This window comes from Sarcophilus harrisii, chromosome 5, assembly GCF_902635505.1.
Source record: "Sarcophilus harrisii chromosome 5, mSarHar1.11, whole genome shotgun sequence".
Classification (NCBI taxonomy): Eukaryota; Metazoa; Chordata; class Mammalia; order Dasyuromorphia; family Dasyuridae; genus Sarcophilus; species Sarcophilus harrisii.
This window is the reverse complement of record NC_045430.1, coordinates 92,827,260-92,843,080: the sequence shown is the minus strand read 5'-3', so window position 1 is coordinate 92,843,080 and position 15,821 is coordinate 92,827,260. Positions and strand designations below refer to the sequence as shown.

Genomic DNA, 15,821 nt, shown 5'->3' with positions numbered 1-15,821 from the left:
GCTTTTTCTCCCCATCTCCTTTTCCCCCAATAGTTTTTGGGAAGCCCTTTTACCACTTCTAAAGAGGCTTCAGCTATTAGGAGGCGACAAAAAACATGGAATTTTTATAATAGACCCAGATGCTATATAGCTCAGGAGAGCTCTTAGTGACAATAGTTACATGACTAGTCACTGGTTTTCAGTGGTCTCCAGATTAAAAAGACTCAGTGGCAAAACAGTCACAGTTTTGGCAATTCAGCTGTTCACATGAGACTAAATTTTAGAAGTCTTGCCAAATGGAATAAAAACTTTACCCATTTTCCCACTACCAAGACACTGGAATATACTGTATATGGTACATCATAGTCCTAAATTAGGGACAGTGAATTTTGAACTTAATACCTATATGAGATTTTGTGATTCTACAAGTACTGAAACCAGTTGAACTTATCTATTCTGACTGAAGACATTCTTGATTATACACATTCACCAGGATGAACTATTCTAGGAAGTGGCTGGTTCAGGAAGTACAACTAGACATTGAAGTCTAGGTACCAGAAAATACATTCTCTCACATCTGAGGCCTTTTTTTCAATTATCTTGACATGAGTAACTTGTAGAAATAAGGGGAATAGGAGACATATTAGTCATTCTAATTTTAATCTGCACCAGTGGCAGCCAAAATTACTTATGTACACATATATCAATAATTTGGTTCTTGAAATTTAGATCCAAATTTCAGGAACATTTTGGTAAGATCTTTGTCTACAGATGGCATATCCTTTATCATTCACCAAACTGAGGAAGACTACATCTACTCTTAAAAATTAGCAGGTAGTTTCTGCAAGTTGCTGTGGACAAAAAAATCCATCATCACACAGCAAATTAATGATACTTCTCTGAATTTAGCCAGATTAGTCCTTAAGTAACAAATAAGCCCTCTTATGTTTCATTGGAAGCATGAAGATGGGATCGTAGGCCAGTCTGCAAGCTTTGATAGATCCTATCAGTCAATATGGAAAAATCGTAAGAAAGGGCCCTAAAACAGACAATCTATTTATCTGTTATTTTCCCCAAACCCTTATCAACCGGCATAATAACTCTGAAAGATTGAATGGCAGGACTACATTCCTGGGAAAGCTTCAATATCTATATTCCTTGGGGGTATTTCTTTCATTGGCCTCTTAGAATTCTTAGAAATAATCTATTATTCCAAATCACAAAGTGACCCAGTGTGATTTAGAACGTTGATTGGCATTGAGAGACTTTGGTTCTAGTTCAAGCCCTGCTTTTAATCTTAAACAAGCTACTTACCTAACCTCCGTTCAGATTATGGATGCAATGAGATAGGTGGGAACTTTAATAGCTAGGACAGGCAGAGGAGGACTGAAGAAGCACTTTTAATCACAGAAGAGTAAACAATGGTATAAAATGGTAACAGCTCCCTCAGTGGCTGCTGCCCTCCCTCAACATCAGCCCATCCCCAAGTACCATTGAGTAATGAGCAGGATTATCAGCAGCAGCTGTAGGAAGGGAGAAGAGGGAGGTTATTAGAGAAAGAGTCCAGCTAAGGGCCACAGCAAACCCTGGCCATCCATCTAGAGTTGGTCTGTCCCAATGTAACATCACATGCTGCCTCCTGGCTCCAATGCAGAAAACGGGCTGAGATTGGCTGCTCTGTTCAGAGTCCAAGGGGCCAGAGCCATAAGCAACAATGAAGGTGGGAATGGTGATCCGGGAATGTAGCCACAACTTGAAGTTGGGGATGAAGGGGCACGGCATAGCTCAGGAAGTCCAGTCCAGAATTGTGCCCCAACTCACCATATCAAATATGTATGTGTGTGTGTATACACACACATACGCACACACACACACGCACACGCACACAGCAAATAACATTACTGACAAAGTTATTAAATACAAAACGGCAGAGGTTTTTAAAAAGTGAAAATGTTTGCTTCTTTTTTTTTTTTCCTCTTCAGTGCCTGGTGGGTCCTTATGGCCACAAAAGAGTGGGGCTATGGATAGGGAAACAAATGGGAAGGTTGCCAGTGACCCTGAAAGTTCATGTGTCCTGGAGTCACCACGTCAGCCCACCCTACTCTTCTGCCCAGCAATTGTTTCTCATGTGACCATTGACTTGGTTGGCACCATTGCTGGAACTGCCATCATAGGGACACTTTCTGTTGCCAGTAGGGACATCTTCCTCTTCTGAGCTGCTTTCCACATCACTACGGTCATCCTTTGATACCTAGGAGGGCAGATGTTAAAGGAAGAATAATGAGAACAGAATTGCCACTAAAATCACCCTCTCTGCCAAGTAGTCTCTGGTCTCTTAAACCTATTCTTTCAATTCCGTCTCTGAGAGTTGTAGAATTTATGTCGCCAAACCGAATTCCCTCATCACCTCTAATTTTGGCATGCAGAGCTAGGCTTTCAAAGATATGAAGGCACCTTCAAATCCAATTGGGATCTGCCTTAGCAGAAGAGGTCTTCCCAGAAAGCAGCTAAATTCTTATACATTAGGAATTTGAAAAGTCTTGAAGAAAATCCATCCTTTCCTTTATTTTCCAAAACTCCAAGGATAAGAAACCTAACCACTTAGATTACTGATAAAACATGGATTTTATCAGTAGTAGCATGAAGTAACTAACTGATGACTCTGACTAATCTCATCCTTTTGTCCTGAATTCCCCAGTACTTGCAGACACTCACAAACTAAGCTGTTTCAGTCCCTCAAGTCCAGACCCCAGGGCCAGACAATTTCCAGGAGCTCCTACTTTCCCTGGCCTCAGTTTATAACTAGCTTATCTTCCAAATCCATGGGTTGTCTTCTTAGGCAGACTATAATAGAAATTGATTTAGGATTACTGCAATCTAAATTGTTTCCAGGCTCTTTCATTTACTAGCTTTAGGCTTCGATTTAATTTACTGTAACCCTTAGGCTAGTCATTTAACTTGGAGTGATCCTCAGTTTCTTCATCTGTAATGGGCACAATATTAAAACTACTTATCTCAGGGTCATTGTGAGGAAATTAAATATGAGCCCTGATTATAAGTAATAACTGAATCTCAAGAGAGATTGGGCTGATCTCCAGCTTTTGTATCTTTAAAGTCTTATTATGAACTATGGACAATTTTGAATCTGGCTTATTTGTCCAAAATTAACAACTGTTTTTTCATTAAGAAATCTCCACCAGAGGGCAGACTAACCCCAGAATGGATATAGGAAGGCTGTGCTTCCAGAAAAACAAAAACAAAACTACCCAATTCAATTTAATCAGGTTCAAGCAGGGAGCACGTTAGCTTCTATTTTATTAAGCATTGTCCCCTTCCATATCATCCCACAAAGTCAGGAGTAAAGACAAACCCTTACTTTGAAGACAAGAGAAGGATAAAGGGAAAAAGAAAACTCTCTCACACACATAAAGATCTACCGAATCAGCAGCAGCAGAGCACTTACATGCAAAAGATGAAACTGTCCAGCTCCCACTTGGCACAGAGAAAAGGAAGGAGATGAGAAAAGAGTTGAGAATATAGAGTCGGGGTCTAATCCTTCCTGGCTAGGTCACCTGGTCAGGAGAGAGAAGCCAGAGAGAAGAAAGGTATTGGATAGCTGCAGCAAGGAGAGAGGCTAAGCAGATTCTAGAGCCAGCAGCAGCCATGAGGAACGTCAGCACAGAAGACTACAGACATGGCTGAATAACCTCACTCTCAAGCTCTAGAAATGGTTCCTCCTTTTAGCAAAATCTACTACCCCTTGATGACAACACAGAATTGGGAAATTGAAACGCCCAGTCTGGGATCCTTTCTGACTACTTCGGAACTTAAAGAGATAATTCAGTTAGAAGCTTCTTGCTTCCTTTCTGCTTTAATATATTCAAACAGGAGCCAGGTGTTGAGGAACTTTCTCTTAAGAGCAATAGGACTTTTTCTTAGCAGTAAGGAGATGCATCTCAAACCAATTATCTTCCCGGGTTATTTGGTTACTGTAGGAATCTAAATCATTCATTCTACAACGTAGGAAAGGGAACAAGAAGAAAATCTGAAGAATCTTAGATATTTCTGATATATATTCTTTTTTAGTACATAGAAAGAATGGATCTTTGTTTGTCTTGGTCCTTATTTCATTTTTGAGGGAGAGGAGAATAAAATATTTGGAGTTAATTAGGAAATGGAGAAAGTGAAAAGCAACAGTCTCCCTGCCTCATTTGCCAAAAAAGTTCACTAAATAGCTCTAATTCTCCCAGCCAGATTTGGATGTTGGAATCAGCCTTGGCCCTCACCTTTCCTCGAACCAGGGCCTTGCAAGCAATTTGAGCAATCAGGTAGGACCAGACGATGTGTAAAACCTGTAGGACCAGGAGAAGGCTGTTGAAGAGCCACCAGGAAGAATAAGGTCCAATGATCTCCCAACTCTCAAACAAGGTTGTGTTCAGAACCCTAAATAGGGGAAGCAAGGAGTTAGACAATAGGAGATAGCAACAAAACTGAAAATCTTTTTTCAATCTTTCTATTTGGTGAAACTGCTTCTGAAAGATGTTTCTGTTGTCTGAAAGTAAGGATGGTCAGGAGTACAAAATAAGCTGGGGCCTGGGTCCCAAACTTAACTATATTGCTTAAAGCATCTGAAGTTCTGAAATAGTATGCCCATACACTTAAGATTTAGCAGATGATATGGGATTGTTCGGAGAAGCGTTCCTAAATTCTCTCAAACTGCCAAGAGGGCACTACTGCCCCAGTTAGGAATACTAATTTGTAGACACTCACCAGAATGGATAGAAACCAAGGCGAGTGATCACAAAAATAACACTGAACACCACAAACAATGTGTCACAAAGCTTCTGATACTTGGCATAGTTGGCCAACTTGGCTGCCTGGGGAGGAGAAAAAGAAATAAATGAGAGAGCAGCAGTTCTCTCAGGACTGATGGAAAATGGAAAATGAAATATGAAGGAGGAATAGACTGGGGTCTCACCTCGAGCAGAAAGTCCGAGGAATCATGTAAGCACATGACCAGTGTTCCCACTCGCACCATGTTATTGATGTAGGAGAAGGTAATGAGCCCAATGGTGGCCAGGTGATGCACAAACATAATCAGGAAATCCTAGGAAGGTGTGGATAGATGAGGCAAGATCCAGGTGTGAGGTGGAATGCCTTCAACCAAGGCCTTAAATGGAACTAGCCAATTCCATATCCCATATAATTTTTTTCCATGACCATTCCCTCCCTCAAAGAGTTTCCTTTTGCCTGCATTTGGGTCATTTTGGCAAGGTGCTACCTATTCCAATGCTCAAATCAAAAATCTGTTAGCATGACTAAGAGACATTTCTTTCTTTCTTTCTTTCTTTCTTTCTTTCTTTCTTTCTTTCTTTTGTTAATGCCCAAGATAATGAGGATGCAGAGACATGATTAGTTAGTTAGTTATAGGTCAGACTACTTTTTGGATCCAGTTGCCAAACATTTCCCAAATTCTGAGAACATATAATCATAACTCAGATCAATAAGGAAAAAAGGGGTGGGAGATGAATTTAGATCAATGGTAAAATTAAGAAGTTCAGTCCTTCCTGCTTGGTGGAAGATACCTGAAGCAAGTGTCAAATTTCTTCCTCTGATAATCATTTGGTTATTGTCTCAACATATTCCCACAAAGGCTAACTAACCCTGATTTTTTTTGTTTCCCTAGAAAAAGATGCTCAAAAGTCTGGCTCCAAGTTAGAAGTTCTTCTCTCCTGGAGAAAGTTTAGTCCTTAGTTCCATTTTTGCTCCCTACTAGCTCACAGTTTCACACAATGCAGTGAAAAAGTATATTACACTTGGGAGTTAGAACTGGATTGTTTTAGGCTCTATTAATTTACCATGTAACTATGTAAAAAGTTTCCTTAATTATAAAATAAGCTTTCACTAAATGATGCATAAATTTTTCTTTTCTTTTTTTGGGGGGGGATGTGTGTGTGTGTGTGTGTGTGCGTGCGCGCGCGCGCGCAGAATTAAGTAGTTTGTCCAGGGTCAGGTTTGCACTCAGGTCCTCCTGACTTCAGAACCAGTGCTATGTCCACTCTGCCATCTAGCTGCCCCTATAACTTTTATTTCTAATAATCTCTTATTTTATGACTCTCTCTAAGTCTTTTTCCTTATCTGAAAAAAAAAATAGGGATTTGATCTCAAGGTTACAAAGTATAGAGAAGAAAATGTAGTGATTACCAAGTGCAGGTAGAATTTTCATTCATTCACTGGGCCTAAATTCTTACCATGTCTCTTTGTTCTCTCATTTAAGTTCTCTGCCAGTGTTTTAGCTCAGATTGTCTAGGCCTCATTGATTTGTCCCTAGAGTCTAAAACAAAACCCATAAATCCTTATTTCCCAATGCTACACAATAGTTTCTTCCAAAAATGACAGTCCTATTAACTCATTTAAGATTCTGGCCGGGGAAAAAAGAGAGGGTCTATCAATGAATGGCTAGTGAAGCTATTTGCCAAAGAAGAATGAAGGGAGAAAGATAAGAGCTTTGTTGGGAAGCAACATTCTTACCTTTCGCTTAATGTCTATAAATTGAGAAAACATAAGAGACCAATAAAAGGCCAGTTCCATGATATAGTAGTAGTAAAGGCCAGATGTGAGAGGCTAGAAAAGGTAAAGAGAACTTGTTAGGAATTAGCTAATCCAAGTTATTCCATCTCTCTAACCAACCTTTTGTTTCAAAACAAAACCCCCCCACCCCTGACCACACAGAGTGACTCCTGCCCTAGATTTGGAATAGAGGACAACCTTCTTCTGGGTTCTCAGCCCAACCTCCCCTAACTCTGCCTTTCATCCACTTCAGCTCTGCTCTCAAACTGCCAAAAGAGGCTAATGCTTATCCTGGGGCCAAGCTATGCCAAGACTAAGTACCAGACACAGTCTAGGCTGCTAATATGTAAAGTCCTCTTTCTATTCTTTGCCATTCCTTTGTGTTTCTCCACCAAGTTAATAGTGGTCACATGTAACAGCAGCTCATTCAGGAGGTCACAGTCATGGGTAAAGGCAAGTAAATCTCCCTCAGACACACATTACATCACCAAATGGACCTGGCTTTCAAGCCTTTAAGGAATAAAAAGGAAATGTGCCATTGCTTTCATTGTTTGGGTCCCATCACCTGAGATCCAGAGATTTTAGAACTTTTCTTTGAAGTTTTAGTTCCTACCTGATAGGGGTAATTGTGCCAGCACTGTCGGGTGTCCCAGAACCAAGGTGACTAAGGAAAGAATAGAGAATTTTGGTCAGTCTTTAGGAACCTAGCTTGGTCCTGAAATCTTCTTAATTTACCATTCCCATTTTTTCTATGTGACATGGGACCCTTTCTGTGTGACATGGGAGCTATGAAGGAAAATAAGATAGATAGAAGAAGAGGAATCATCTGCCAGGTTCTAAGGTTTACAAGAGGTTCATCAGGCATCTGAATTATTCTTATAGATAATAAAGTGCCATTCCATGTATAGAAAATATGCTGGGATAACTCAAGGTAAAATAACAGGGTCTACCCATAAAATTCTACCTGGATATGGGAACTAGAAGGAGGGGAAAGACTCCATTGTAAATCACCAGATAACACCATGCAAAAAGGTTAAAAGCCAAAAACTGCCCTTTCATGGAACCCTTTGAAGCAAGAGTTCCCAACCTGGGGTCAATAGCTGAGAAATTAGATAGGAAAAAAATTGCATCTTTATTTTCACTAACCTCTAACAATTTCAGTTAGAAAAAGCATTTTTTTTTTTAATTAAAAAGCATGATTCTGAGAAGGGGTCCCTATGTTACACCAGAATGCTCAAGTAGTTCATGATCCAAAAAACGTTCAGAACTCCTAAGTTAGAAACCTTGTAGTATGCACCTTTCTTAGGAAAAACAATCTGTAGAGCATTTAAGTTTGGAATGGGACTATTATAAGGAAAAAACAAAAAACAAAATGAAAAAAAGGCAAGGTTCCAGGCCCCTCAACTCTAGCTAGTAGACCTAGCTAGACCTGGACACCTTGACACCCTAGCTAGTAGAGGACATCAAATAGCCTTTCAGACTCACCGACCAGAGAAACCGGATCCCATAGCAAAATATACATAAATAAAAAGTGAACCTCCACCTGTATAGGGAAAGAATAGAAATTAGACATATAGATAACACAAAATCTCTGACAAATGGGGTAGGGAGGGAGTGGAAAGTCAAAATAGTATCTTCTAGTCAGTGTCAGGCTACTGAAAAAGCTTAGAATAAAATTTATATTATGGACACATGTTGCCATGTCAACAAACACTATTACCCACTGATTTTTGTTTATGATAGTTTCACTAAGTAGCATTTACTTTTTTGTCTCCTTTCCTGAACAGACTCTATATAGGTGGAAGGGAAGATGGGGATAATGATTTTTTTGTTTCTATGCCAAAGCAATACACTATGTGAAGGGTAATGCCTACCAATGCATTTTCTCCCAAGATGACAGTTCACATCAGAGTTGGCACCACCTAACCATACTTAGGGCTGTGCATAGCCTTGGAATCTCCTCCTACCTAGAACAGGCTAGAACTACATAGAGGCTTAATTAGCACTAGGTGGGCCAAGAGACCAAAGATGACAAATTTTGTCAGTCTTTCATCTTCCTGGTGCTTCTAGATGACACCTAAGGATTCTACTCTAGCTCTAATGTTTTAACTTACACTCAGCCACAGGTGTCCAGATACAAAAAGGAAATATCATCCCAGTCCTACCCACCTCCTCATCCCCCCAGCCTGCACACCTACATGCTCTCACAGAATTTTGTGAGTATTGGGGGCTTGTCTTGGTTTCTCCGATGGCGGAACCAGCCTTGGATTTTTCGGACATCCCAATCCAGCTGCTTTGAGAGACCCTCTAGCCTTTTCCCATCAGGACACTGCAGATACAAGGACATAATCAGAACACTCCCTTCCTCAATCTTTCCATGGCTTTGCCTTCTAATCAGGGCAGTTGAAAAAGAGATCCCACCCATCCTATACAACTAAGAATCTTTTTTGCCTTTTTTTGGGAGGGGAGGGGGGGAGAAGAGGGTGGGGAACAAAAAGTGGGTTTATTTATGAGAAGACAGACAAAATGAAGAGATACAATAGACACCGGGAATGGTAAATATGAAATGAGTGGGGAAAGCATATAGTTAGACAGGAAAACGGTTTTAACAATTAACAAGGGAAAAGACAACTTCCCTATTGGAACTCATAATTAACCAGGAGAAAGGGAATACAGCATGAGGTGGGAGTGTGCCACTGACTGACAGGATAAATTCATGGAGAAGTTTAATACCCTAAAAGAGTTAGTTTGCTATAAAAAGGAGAGGCATGAATGAGGAGGAAGGAGAAAGACCACCACAAGGCAGAACACTGTGATAGGTTAACCCAAAAGGATTAATTTTTTCCTCAGTTGTATACTATCTAGTCAAAAGGAAGTTGATCAACCATTTATACTTACCCTCTTGCTCTTCAGGCTAGGGTGCAACAGGTACTGGATCATAGAAACCAAGCTAGGAAATTGCTAAAATGCTGCTGCTGCCCTGAATTGCTCTAAGTCATAGTTCTGGAAACCTGGATCCCCTTGGGTCTTCTGGAGGATCTCGCAGAATAAGAGCCAGACAGGTGTGATCTTGTCCTACCCTCACCCTAGAAGACACTTCCCTCAATAGCCATCTTCCCCCTGTTTCTATTGACTCACCTTTGTGATGGATGTGTACACCTTCTCAAGGATGGCATTGGGCGGTGCCTGGTGAGGAACACTCTCCTGGATGCCAAGATGAATTGCACATGGCTTAGCAATAAACCTGCAGCGAGCAAGCCAAAGGCCAATTCTAAATATAATTATACTTTATTTCAGCAAGGAAAGAACTTGACTGGAAGAGTATGTGATGGACAAGGGCTAGCAACGTGTGGAGAGACAAACTTTTACATTTCATTTTAGAATCTGCTACCAATTAACTAGATTATGATTAGTATGTCCATCCAAAAAGAGTTGTACACTGCCTTGATCAAAATATATCTAGAGTATTATGTTCAATTTTGAGTCCTCTTTTTAAGAGGGATCATGACAAATCAGAGCACAGTTAGAGAAGAACAACCAAAACAGTGAGAGAATGTGATTATATGTAGACTAGTCAAAAGAACATGGGATATTTAGGTAAAGAGGAATGGTGGCATATAAGGGTATGGTTTCAGCTTTCAAACATTTGAAGAGCTATCATCTAAATGAATTAGACTAATTCTGCTTGGTCCCAGAGGAAAGAATTAGAATGTTAATATTAACATCAGGGAAAGCTATGATTTTTATAGCTTAATATAAAAAAGTATTTTCTAGACCTAGAACCATTTAAAAAATGAATTAGAATGTCTCTAGAGGTAGAGATTTCTCCATTATGAGCCTTCAAGTAGAAGCTGAATGACTATCTGTCAGCAATAACATTATCATGCCTCAGGTAGAAGATGGGGGCAGCAAACAAGAAGTGCTTATCCAAAAGGGTAAATTTGATCTCATAGATATCCCAGAAACTTTGTAAAACAAAACACATGACTGGACTGTGGCTTTGAATAAGTATATCTTACTCAAAAGAAACAAGATAGGTAAAGGAGGAAAAAGGTAGAAGTATAGTATAATCTTGTCATTGAACTGTATTTCAAACTACTTGGCAAGAAAGAGAAAATTTAAATGAGTAAAGTCGAGAGAGATCACAGTCTGACAATAATGTAGGACTTCAATCATCTAGACATTTCTCATCTCTTTGCTAAAATCTAAGAAACTTTATGATTTGCCATAGGGAAATTTTTTTTTTCAAAAGGTAAAGGAACCAACATAGAGAGATTCTATTCTGAATTCAATTCTCAGTAACGTGAAAACTGGTTGACAGTGAAAATGAGGAGAACCTTGGAGGAAGTGACTTCTCCATCCTCGAATTTGTAATAAAGAAGGGAAGGAAACCTGGACCGAATTTGACACACGTCATAAATTATGGGAAAGCAGATTTCAAAGGGTTCAGAGATAAGCTAAGTACTTGAAAAGTAAAATGATTCAGGGAAAGTCAGTCCAGGAAGAATGAGATAGTTCAGTAATGAAATTCTGGAGTCACAAAGGAAAACAATCCCAATGAGGAGGAAAAATAGGATTTGTCTTAAGACCCTAATGTGGATGAATAAGTAACTGACTAGGCTACTTGGAATAAGAAAAGAAATGTTCAGAAAATGGAAGCATGACCAGCTAACAAAAGACGAATATGAAAAATGTTATTTCTGTATTGTCAAAAATATTAAAACTCTAAATGAGCTAAGGCTAATGAGGGAAATCAAGGACAGCAAAAAGGTGAGGTTATTTGTTTTTCTTTCTTTCTTTTTTTTTTTTTTAGCTCTACTAAAAGAAAAAGGAGGGCCGAGAAAGATCCTTTGGGGTGAATGGGAAAATGATAACTGACAAATGAGAAAGCAGAGATGCTCAATTATTATAACTACCAGTAAGTTGATTAAACAAGAAGATAGTAAGATGGCAGTTAGTTGTCCTTGATGAATTCAAATCAGCAGTCCCAGATGAACTACATCGTAATATCTCCAAAGAACTAGCAGGTACTACTACTGCAAGTGGAATTGAAAAAAATCAGAAGATGGAGAGATACGGGTTAAGCAAAAGTATAAGCATATAGATTCAAAATCAATTGGATGGCCAGACTCAAAGATTTTTAATAGTTCAATGTCAGTATGGCTGGATGTCTCAGTAAAGTACTCCAGACATCTGTGCTTGGCTCCATGCTGCTTAACATTTTTATCACTGATGTGAATGGCATAGATGGCATATACATTAAATTTTCAGATAACAGAAAGGAATTGCTAAATCACTAGATGACAATGTATTAGGCTTTGAAAGCTAGATTTTAGTAAAAAAAAAAAAATCATTTAAAAATAAAATGAGGGGACACAGACAAAAGCTACTCTGAAAGGGAGCTGGGGGATTTTAATAGAATGTAATCTCAACACCAGTCAACAGTATAATGTGGTAGCCATAAAAGTTAATGTGATCTTGAGATACATTTAAGAGGGAGATGGGGTATAAGGAGATGATTGTTCCACTGTATTCCACCCTCATGAGAACACATTTGAAACTCTGTTTACTTTGGGGCACCATGATTTAAGGGTACTGTTAAAACTACAGAATATCTAGAAGGCAGGCAATAGGAAGTGCAAGGACTTCGAAGTTCATGTTTCATAAGGATACGTTGAAGGAACTAACTAAGCACATTTTAACCTCTAGAAAAGACGTCTAGGGAGTAGGAAAGGAATGTAATGTTAGGTCTTTTTGAAAGGCTATCATGTGAGAAGAGACTTGACTTCTGCTTGGCCCTAGACCTTAAAACCAGGACCACTGGGTAAAAGACGCAAAGAAATATCAGAACACACTTCCTAAGGATTACAGCTGTCCAAAAGTGGAACAGGCCACTTTGAGCTGAAATGAATTCCCCTAGGAGCTCTTCATGCAGAAGCTGGACTAGATTAAATGGCTGCTGAGATCCTTTTCAAGTCTCAAATTTTGTAATTCTGCAGTTCTGAGACTCATTCTGCTCAAAGAACTTATGATATTATAATTAATTGATCCATTTTGTGGACATCTACCTTTCCAAAAATGTTTCTGACTTCTATCACCTCCCTTGCTTGCATGTGTACATATGTCTCTCACACACACACACACACACCCCTTCCCAATAAATGTGAAGTCCTGATGAGAGAAAAAATGATAGCTACTACGCTCCTCTGATAAATATTATTTCTATGAAGTCTATAGAAATATATATACACATACACACACACACACATACACACACACAAGTATATGATTTTAATTAATAGCAAAATTCTTAACCTGCAAGGCACCATTCTAAAGATACAACATGGAAATTTTATCAAAGCATTTTATAAAACTCTCTCATGATATCGTGGTGGATAATAAAAAAGGAAAAAAAAGAAACCAAACCAAGCATCTCTGGTTCAGTTCTATGGATTCACAACTGGTTGAAAACCAAGGAGTAATAATTAAATATCTCTGCCAAACCTGAAGTTGTGGGCACTAGGACCATCCTTGGCCCTATATTGTTCAATATTTTTTTTTATCAATAATTTGCACAACATGCTTACTTATCAAACTTGTATATAACACAGAATTTAAAAGGGACAGTTAACAATGGATGGCAGAATCATAGCTATAAAGATCACAAAGGACCAGAGCAATTATTTGAATCAAATACACTGTAAAGTCCTTTATTTACAGAAACTGATTGTACAAGTTTGAGATTTGCGAGTTGTGAAAAAGATCTGAGGATCTCATGTCAGCTCTGCTTTAATAAAAACATAGTATCCAGAATGAAAATAATTATATTATTGCAGTTGTACATCTACTATCCTCTTTGTCATCAGGAGACATCTGGAATGTTGTATCTAGTTCTAGGTACCACATTTTAGGAAGTACAACAGAAAACTGGATTGTATCTCAGGAGGGTGACCAAGTGGTGAGGGGCCTAACTACCACACCATATAGGAACAGGAACAGAGACATTTATTTAATCTGGAAAAGAGAAAATAAAAGGGTAGACGATGTACTAGCAGTAATGTAATGTGTTATCATTTGAAAGAGTATTAGCTTTGTTTAACTGGATAACACCATACGATAGCAATACTTTGAGAAATGAAAAGAAGTTTTAGAGAAGATAATTTTGGCTCAATATAAAGAAAACAAATTTCTACTACTTTTGTAGAAGCAGTGAATCTGAGAACAATTCAATTAAATTCAATAAGAAGTGTTTAATAGAAAGTCTTCTTTCAGTAAGGACTGTAAGAGGAAGCTCAATGACTGAGAGCAAAAGAGAAGAATCTAGCATATGTTCTGCTTCATAATGCTAGACTGGGAGCCACAAGATGAGGTTCTACTCACTTTGTTAATAACAATCTTTGTAAACTTCGGGCAAGTCTTATTGCTTCTCTGAGCCTCATTTATCTCATCTGCATAAGGAGATGGGCCCAAATTATCTTGAAGATAACTTATAGTTTTAAATCTAGACTCCTATATGTTTGGAGGACTCTCTAAAGGAGTCTTTAATGAGGTTATGACTCATCTTTCCTAGAGCATCTTTCAGTGCTCACATTCTATAAATTTAGAATGAAAACACTGGAGTATTTGTCTGAAAGGCCTAAAATTTAGGCATGCATATTACAATCGCTTCATGAATATATGTTGAATTTAAAGTCCTTGTGGTTCTTAAAAGGAAAAATCTCTTTCCACCCAGCTTAGGGTTAACTTAAATCAGTGTTGAATATACTATGCACAAGTGCAGAGTTTCTTAAACTTTCCACTCATGACCCCTTTTCTCCCAAGAAATTTCTATGTGACCCCAGGCATATAGGTATATAAAACAGGTAAGACAAATCAAACATTTACTGATAATAAATCATAATTCCATGACCCCACATGGGGTTGCAACCCACAATTTAAGAAGCTTTGCTCTAATGGCAATTACACCTGGGATATTTTGTTCAGTTCTAAAGATCCTATTTAAAAAAGAATTTAAGGGGATCAAAATGGAGAAAAGTTTTGAAATTAAGTTGTGGGAAGTTTGGTTGAATGAATGGAGAAGTTTTAACTTAGAAAAGCTATAAGAATTGCTATGGTTGTTATGGTTTAAGTTTCTAAGGCCTGTCATAAAGAAATTTTTGTTCTATTTGGACTCACAAACAGACAAAGGCAAGGCCCAATGAATAGAAGGTATAGAATAAGAGATGTAGGCTCAGAGGAAGGAAAAACTTCCCCCAAATTACAGCTACTAAAAGTAGAATTGGCTGCTTCCTATTTAGATATTTTCAAGTAAAGTTGTATTCATTCATGATCACTTATATCTATTGTTCTATTGTTGAAGGGATTCTTGTTTCAGGTATCAGTTGGTTCAAGAAGTAGCCTGATACAGTAGACCCAAACTAAAATACTGCTTCTTCTACCACTTATTACCTTTTTGAGTTCTAGCCAGTCACTTACTCTCTCAGGTTCTTAGTTTCCTCATCTGTAAAATGAGTTTGAAGTAGATGATCTCAAGTTCTGGTCCTTATCTCCAAAATGGGGCATAATCCACTGGGATGGGGGGGGGGGGGGAGGGGGGGAGAGAAGAACTTCTCTTAACATTTATTTTTATCTTTTAAAAAAATTTAAGCTTTATAACTATTTAATAATGTACATTGGCACTCCAACTCAATATGTGAGGCTGGTGCTCATATATTATATGAGCTACTTGAAATATCTGAAAAGTAATAGTTTCACAATGTTTAACAAAGGGATTAACAATGGCTCCTTCACCTTTCTTCCCTGCCCTCTTTTTCTCCCTTTCAACATTACAACAACAAATAAAACAAACAAGAAAAGGTCAGAGCTGACAATTCAACTAGTATGAGCTCTAAATCATCGAAATTACAAGGTAAAAAGCAATGAGATAAACAACAACAACAAAAAGCAATTATCAAGATTATCCAAAATATGAATTTATAAGCACTATCATTAATAAGGAATCTTGTCCTGAGTATATATTGTTGAGATATTAGCTAATGATAATATGAAGACATCATTAGTAGTCATTTAAAAATATGATTTTGCTACCACAAAATGGAGTATCCCTATAAAAACTCTCAAATTGGCATGATTTTAAAATCGTAGAAACATCAATTTTCTAATCTGATTAGAAATATTAATTTTTGAACTATATAAAAATTTAACATGTAATTAATTTATAAGATTAAGCATTTATTATAAATTATGTAGCAGGCATTAAAAAACAAGAACAG

The 15,821-nt window shown here is 38.1% G+C and overlaps 1 protein-coding gene across 3 annotated transcripts in view; it reads right to left on the bottom strand.

Annotated features, from left to right (window-relative positions):
* Positions 1–1,360: 1,360 nt before the first annotated feature.
* CERS5 (ceramide synthase 5) overlaps positions 1,361–15,821 on the bottom strand; it is a 28,765-nt gene continuing 14,304 nt past the window's right edge. For 2 of the 3 annotated variants that reach the window (XM_031937918.1, XM_031937917.1), the window contains exons 2-10: positions 9,688–9,793; positions 8,748–8,878; positions 8,035–8,092; positions 7,163–7,213; positions 6,511–6,603; positions 4,958–5,086; positions 4,750–4,856; positions 4,266–4,422; positions 1,361–2,230 (exon numbers count right to left, since the gene is read on the bottom strand). In XM_031937918.1, coding sequence (XP_031793778.1) covers positions 2,078–2,230; positions 4,266–4,422; positions 4,750–4,856; positions 4,958–5,086; positions 6,511–6,603; positions 7,163–7,213; positions 8,035–8,092; positions 8,748–8,749 — 750 coding nt within the window. In that variant the 5' untranslated portion in view covers positions 8,750–8,878; positions 9,688–9,793 and the 3' untranslated portion in view covers positions 1,361–2,077. Of the gene's footprint in view, positions 2,231–3,442; positions 3,552–4,265; positions 4,423–4,749; positions 4,857–4,957; positions 5,087–6,510; positions 6,604–7,162; positions 7,214–8,034; positions 8,093–8,747; positions 8,879–9,687; positions 9,794–15,821 lie in introns of all 3 variants that reach the window. The other variant, XR_004229461.1, reaches the window with a different exon arrangement.